Source organism: Euprymna scolopes, chromosome 5 (assembly GCF_053919585.1).
Source record: "Euprymna scolopes isolate OS-2025 chromosome 5, ASM5391958v1, whole genome shotgun sequence".
NCBI classification, from domain to species: domain Eukaryota; kingdom Metazoa; phylum Mollusca; class Cephalopoda; order Sepiida; family Sepiolidae; genus Euprymna; species Euprymna scolopes.
In genome coordinates this window covers 105,167,806-105,175,349 of record NC_136486.1, presented here as the reverse complement: position 1 = coordinate 105,175,349, position 7,544 = coordinate 105,167,806, and the positions used below count along the sequence as shown (strand labels likewise).

The window sequence follows — 7,544 nt, the reverse complement described above, 5'->3', positions numbered from 1 at the left end:
ACATTTAAAGATGGTTTATATCATGTGCGTCTTCAGTGGTATGAGGACAAATTGAAATCTGTGTCTTCTAATTATAGTGCATCTCTACGGATTCTGGATAAAGTAACAAAGGATCTTGAGAAGAAAAAATTGTATGACCAATACTTTAAAGTTTTTCAACAGCAAGAAGATGAAGGTATTATTGAAGAAATAATTGTACCCCCTAAAAATTTTAAAGACTATACATGAATTCCCCGTAGACCTGTGTTAAAATTAACTGACCAGACAACTACAAAGATAAGACCAGTTTTTAATTGTTCTTATAAGCAAAAGGGTTCTGTGTCATTAAACGAAGCAGCATATCCAGGCGTAAATTTGATGACTGATATGCTAGAACTGATAATCCGTTTCAAAACGAACAAATATGTCTTGTTGGCCGACATCAGAAAAGCATTTCTGATGATTCGATTGGAATCCGAAAAAGATCGGAATCGATTTTGTTTCTTTTAAAAGAAAGGTGAAAACTTGCTTTGCTACCGTTACCAAACCATATTTGGTTTCAATGCAAACCCTTTTATTTTGAATTATGTGTTAAAGTTCCATGCTGACAAATTTCCTTTGGATGAGTGTTCACAAGCATTGACGTCTAATTTTTATATTGATAACCTAGTTAAAACTGGGAATAACCCTGGAACCCTATCTGCCTTGTATACCTCTGTGAGAGAGCGTCTACACGAACGAAATTTTAATTTGCAATCGTGTAATTCTAACTGTGTAGCGCTCAAGGAGAAAATGGAGGCTGATGGAACCTTATCAGCATTCGATTCTGGTTGTGAAAAAGTCTTGGGTTATCTATACGACCCTGTGCAAGATTCCATAAGGGTCCCACCACCATCATGCGACGTGGAAGCATCAACCAAGAGAAAAATATTGTCCGAGACCTCAAAGGTATTTGATCTTTTGCCCTTTTATTTACCTGTAACAGTGCGAGGTCGTTTATTAATGAGAGAACTTTGGAAAGTAAAGCTGAATTGGGATGATCCTGTTCCTCAAATCATGTGTTCTGTTTGGAAAACACTGGCAAGTGACATGTCAGCAATTGACTCTGTATCCTTTCCGAGGAGAGTTTTAGATGAAGGAAAGGACACAAAAATATTTCTCTTTTGTGATGCGGCTAAAACCGCATATGGGTTTACAGTGTATGCAGTACAGGATGGAAAATCATCCTTTGTATTTGCAAAAGCAAAAATGGCTCCTCTACAAGGAAGATCCCTCCCAACGTTGGAACTTTTATCTGTATTTTTGGCTGTGAAAGGTTTCCCTTTTTATTAAGCAGTCCCTAAAGGACATTACTGTAAAAAAATATTTATGTGATTACAGATGGAATCCCCACTCACCTTTACTCGGATAATGCCCATATGACCTTAAACATTGTACTATTCCACTGTTTTCACCTTGGTACGGTTGCAGCTGGGAAAGGTCTATCAAGAAAATAAAATCTTGCCTATATAAAGCTATAGGAAGAGGAAAAGTAGACTATTTTGGTCTACTAACCATTTTGTCGTACGTTCAAAGGGCAGTAAACAGCCGCCCCTTGACATATATAAACTCTGATGACTCTGAGCTGGACATTTTAACTCCAAACTCTCTCATGAACGCCAATGTTGGTCGTGGAATATTAATGAGGGTTGAAGACCAGGACCTAGAAACCATGGACCCGCTTGCACGAAGGGACTTGATTCAAAGCCTGCGTTCTCGGGAAGACAGTTTGAAAATATTTAGGAAAGTTTGGAATGAAGACTACTTATTGAGTCTCAGAGAAAGAACCTTGAACTTTGCCGACTCTTCTTTTGAAGATAAGATAAAACCAGGAGATATAGTACTCATTAAAAGTCCTCTGAAGACTAGGCCTTTTTGGTCCCTAGGTAAAGTCCTTGAACTAATCCGAGGAAGTGATAATTTGGTACGCATGGTGAAGGTGAAGAAAGGGAATAGAGCTATAGACATACACTCCATCAAACATCTCTTTCATCTAGAATTCTCTCAACAGCCAGAAGAACCCGACTCAACGGACATGGAACCATCAAGCTTCAAGATGTGAGCCTAGAGCCACAAAGGGGAGAGAGCACAATAATTTGGATCTGTCCAGCCTACAACAGACCAGAGAGATACTAGACCAATGATAGCATGTGATACATGCGATGATTTGTTTCATTTTGACTGTGTGGGCCTAATAGAAGCACCACCAGGAGATGAACAGTGGTGCTGTAATAATTGCAATCCTCGAGATTTAACAAGGGGCAGACCCAGCCTATCAAAGGTCTAAACTGACTGTTTTATTCCATTTAATTAGGAATTCTTTTTTGTTTGTTTGTTTGTTTGTGGGTAATGTGTGTAGGAATTGAAATTGATTTAACTTACCGGGAGTGGATCGGAGGGAAGAAAAGACGCTGAACTTCTGTTTTGCCGTTACTGAGAAACTGGGTGTCTATTTCCTACTAAGTTAAATAAACATTCTAATCTCGTTGGAAATCACGTTGGAATTCTCGCCACTGAGAGTTAGTATGTATAAAAGGAGTTGTCTCACTACGGGTTAGTGATTAGTTAAGAACCTAGTTACCTAGCTTGCTAGTCGGTTGGCGTCTCTTAGACTGATTACCTCGTTACTGTTGTTCGGCAAACGTTACCTGTTAATTGTTACCTTTACAGGGAAAGAAAAGACTGCTTGTAAGCAACGTCACCATTCCGTTGCAAGCCCTTACTGCGTTTTCTTACACCCCCCTCTTCTTGCTGGTGAAATAATCCCGACATATTGCCACTTTGGTGTAAGGGGGGTTACTATCAGGGACATAATCTACTGAGGTATTATGTAGGGAGTTGGGAAGCAAGATTTCGGTTCATGCTATACTTGAACTTCTGCATTTTTTTTGAACAAGGGGGTCGTTGATTATTATTGATTCACAAAATGAACTAAACGGGGTATGGTATTTGTTTACCATGAGTGTCAGTACAATAGTTTGTTTGTGGTATTTGCTTTTTTTTATTATTATTATTATTATTATTATTATTATTATTATATTATTATTATTATTATTTATTATTATTATTATTATTATTATTAATAATAATAATAATAATAATAATAATAATAATAATAATAATAATAATAATAATAATAATAATAATAATAATTAATAATAATAATATAGTTACCAATAACGTACTTTTCATAGTGTCTTGTACTTTTTTATGCCTATTAATTTGATAGTATTTCCCTCTTTCTTAATATGTCTGTCTGTCGGTGACTTCGTAGATTTATTTACTATTGGAGTTACTATATTGGACGTTTATATTTCGTACGTTCAGTTGTCACTGTGATTAATACGACTTAGTTAGAGTTCCTTGGTAGCACCACCACGTATGTAGACCGTCTGACATCTCGATTTTTATCAGTTTGTTTTGAATTTTTACTATAACCGCAGTTGTCTGCAAATTATTTCGCAACGACCTCTTGATACTATGCTTTAATATTGACAAGTGCAAATAGGGAGTAGACGAGAAAGCGATGAATCTGGAATGAAATAGCTTTTATTATCTCAGTCTAAAAACCGGAACTGTGTCATAATGATCCTGAAACCGGAAGAGAGTATATGGGAGAGGAGAAAGACGGGATGATGCTGTTATTACTGATACTACATTTCCGGAATGGAAAAATCCCTCCTCATGCGATTATTGTTAATATATATAAATCATAATTCCTTTGTATAATAGCGCGGACCCCTTCCGACCAACAGTCTAGCGTTATAATCTATCTAGAAAAAAAGAAAGAGACAGGAAAAAAATAGCTTCTCCCATCATGATCTGCCTTCCCAAGATGCCCTTGGCGTATACAAATACGCTGGCCATCCTTTCCTTTTTCTTTCCAAAAGAGCGATGCAGATACGCCCGGTACGTTTCTTTTTTTTTCTTTTTTTTTCTTCTCTTTTAACCATATACCCTACAAACAGGTCCTTTTTCTTGTAAATATTTGCAATTATTTTATTTTTGTTATTGTAAATATCATTCACTGGCTTTTAAACCATTTGATGTTTCATTTACAATTTATTTCGATATATTTTTGCTTATCACAATGTTTATGCTTATCATTGTATCTAACTAACCAAATTATGCAAAATGCATGAGTTACTAGCTACATACTCGACCTTTTTATATCGCAAACACTATGACAAGAAGAATGCTAACACTGTAAAAAACCACTGTTTACCAAGGCTGTATCTGCCCATAGGAGCACGTGGTGTGGGTCTCGCTGAAATTGATCACCAACACCGAGCCACTAATGTGAGCACTAGACAAAATCTTATGAGCTCCAAGAATCCAAACCTTAGATGGTATATGAACAGCAAGGAACAAGACCCAGTAGAACTACCTCATCACAAAAATTGTCAAATTTTTGGGACAAGACTCTCTCACAAATGAATAGAAAACAAACGTGTAACGTAAATAGCTCAGAAAAGTTAGTAAAAATACACGGAAAACATTTGATTGCAGAACATTAGAAGAATAGGCCAACCAACAGCTTGCCAAGTATTTCCTGAATTAACTACCTAAAGACTACGTAGATAAAGAAAAGCTCTGGAAAATGGCTGAAAAGAGGATCGCTTCACTATTTGACATGATTTTACGAGTCTGGCAAAGTTTTTGAAATGAGTTGAGAAGAGTACGAGCAAGCAGGAGGCCGATCATATATATCGCCCTATCAAAGAACTAAAGCGATAGCCAAAATTTGCAATTCTAACAACAGAGTTCCTGACAATGAACAAAGATCGGAGTAACAGAGAAATAGCCGAAGAAAATTACGGAGGCGATAGGTTGACCAGATAATTAATCCTTATAAAAAGATCAAGACAATGGCTCAAAACTCACACTTCGTACCAACGTCAACCAAAACAAAAAGAAGGAAGATACTATGCTTTAATATTGACAAGTGCAAATAGGGAGTAGACGAGAAAGCGATGAATCTGGAATGAAATAGCTTTTATTATCTCAGTCTACAAACCGGAACTTTTTCATAATGATCCTGAAACCGGAAGAGAGTATATGGGAGAGGAGAAAGACGGGATGGGGCTGCTATTACTGATACTACATTTCCGGATGTGAAAATCCCTCCTCATGCGATTATTGTTAATATATATAATCATAATTCCTTTGTATAATAGCGCGGACCCATTCGTATCAACAGTCCAGCGTTATAATCAGGATTCGGTTCTGGGATTCGGGAAGGAGTGAGTCACTCTCTCGAAAAGAACACGTTTCTTTCCTCTTCTTTTCCAATCGACCACACCTGGCCTCTCGCCACCAATGTCAAACCGCAAAATCTGAATGTCAGCAATACGAAATTCTTTTCAAGAGAAGATGTTCACGACTCTTTCCTGTCTCGCCACCCTCCAGGGAATTTTTCCCAGCATTTATATCCTCCTATCTAGAAAAAAAAAGGAAGAGACAGGAACAAAATAGCTTCTCCCATCATGCTCTGCCTTCCCAAGATGCCCTTCGCGTATACAAATACGCTGGCCATCCTTTCCTTCTTCTTTCCAAAAGAGCGATGCAGATACGCCCGGTACGTTTCTTTTTTTTTTTTTTTGTTCTTCTTTTTGTACCATATACCCGACAAAAAGGTCCTTTTTCTTGTAAATATTTGCAATTATTTTATTTTTGTCATTGTAAATATCATCCACTGGCTTTTAAACCATTTGATGTTTCATTTACAATTTTTTCCAATATATTTTTGCTTATCACAATGTTTATGCTTATCATTATGTGTGGTTTGAGTTGTCCCCCTTTGCAAATTGGCTGTTTGGAGGAATGGAAAACTAGATGGCTCTGTGTGATTTGAGTTGTCCCTCTTTGCAAATTGGCTGTTTGGAGAAATGGAAAACTAGATCGCTCTGGTTGATAGTCAATTTGCATAAGTGGAGAAATTGGCAGCATATAAACGGTACTTCTTTTTTTTTTTTTTTTAAGCAGGGAGAAGAGCGCAGAGAGTGAAACGATGGTTGGAAGAAGTGACGGTGAATTTTTTTTTTTTTTTGACGTTGAAGAGCTCGACCTTTTGGAAGGAACAGCTGTGGCTTATATATATTTGTTTTTTTTTTCTTTTCTATTAATTACATTATGTTATTTTTGCAAGATTCCCTTTGTATCCAACCAAATTATGCAAAATGCATTAGTTACTAGCTACATACTCGACCTTTTCATATCGCAAACACTATAACAAGAAAAATGCTAACACTGTACAAAACCACTGTTTACCAAGGCTGTATCTGCCCATAGGAGCACGTGGTGTGGGTCTCGCTGAAATTGATCACCAACACCGAGCCACTAATGTGAGCACTAGACAAAATCTTATGAGCCCCAAGAATCCAAACCTTAGATGGTATATGAACAGCAAGGAACAAGACCCAGTAGAACTACCTCATCACAAAGATTGTCAATTTCTTTGGACAAGATTCTCTCACAAATGAATAGAAAATAAACGTGTAACGGAAATAGCTTAGAAAAGTTAGTAAAAATACACGGAGAACTTTTGATTGCAGAAAATTAGAAGAATAGGCCAACCAACAGCTTGCCTAGTATTTCCTGAATTAACTACCTAAAGACTACGTAGATAAAGAAAAGCTCTGGAAAATGGCTGAAAAGAGGATCGCTTCAGTATTTGATATGATTTTACGAGTCTGGCAAAGTTTTTGAAATGAGTTGAGAAGAGTACGAGCAAGCAGGAGGCCGATCATATGTATCGCCCTATCAAAGAACTAAAGCGATAGCCCAGATTTGCAATTCTGACAACAGAGTCACTGACAAGAAACAGAAAGTCACCCAAAACGAAAATAAATAAGATACTATAGAGATGAAATTCCTCCCTTTTTTCGTTAAAAATATATATTTACTGCTGTATTAGCTGTTTGCGGTCGATTTTTAGAATAGTGACGTGAGGGAAAAGAGGCAAAAACATTTATAATAGTTTATTTTAGTACACTATATTTTTTGTTTATTTTTTTCCTTCATTTTATGCGAATTGTTTTCAGATTCATCACTTTATTACGGACCATACCTAATGTTAAATCGCTCTGGTAAATATTTCGTTATTGACCGAAACGGCAAACGTGACTCGGTGGCAATAGATCGTATTAAACCAGCTTTCAGTGAGAGCTCATAAGATTCAGCACCTACTGAAACCAGTTTTTTCTTAATCAGAGCCTACAATCGCGTCTGATCCAAAATCTGTCATCGCGCCAGATCCAGAACTTGCTATTGAACTCCAGAATCTGTATTGACTCCTGCACTTGAACATGCTTCTCGGACACCTCGTAATGACTGTAATGTACAGTTTTCTGCTCCTTTAGTTATACTCACTCCTCGCTATAAATGAGAAGAGCATTGTTAGTTAGGATAGTAACAGAACATCTCGTCGACAATTTCTTAGTCGACGAGGCAGTTTTAAGAACTCTGTCAGAAGGTATGCCCGAACCCAACCAAGAAAAACGGGAGGAGTTTGATATCCCCAAACA

General features: G+C 37.1%; 2 protein-coding genes across 2 annotated transcripts; both read left to right on the top strand.

Moving 5' to 3' along the window:
- Positions 1 to 771: 771 nt before the first annotated feature.
- On the top strand, positions 772 to 1,311 carry LOC145276620 (uncharacterized). The gene has a single exon (XM_080127813.1). The coding sequence runs from the start codon at positions 772 to 774 to the stop codon at positions 1,309 to 1,311; it is 540 nt and encodes a 179-aa protein (XP_079983939.1).
- A 379-nt stretch (positions 1,312 to 1,690) lies between these two features.
- Positions 1,691 to 2,080, top strand: LOC145276619 (uncharacterized). Its single transcript, XM_080127812.1, has one exon. The coding sequence runs from the start codon at positions 1,691 to 1,693 to the stop codon at positions 2,078 to 2,080; it is 390 nt and encodes a 129-aa protein (XP_079983938.1).
- The last annotated feature ends 5,464 nt before the right edge of the window (positions 2,081 to 7,544 follow it).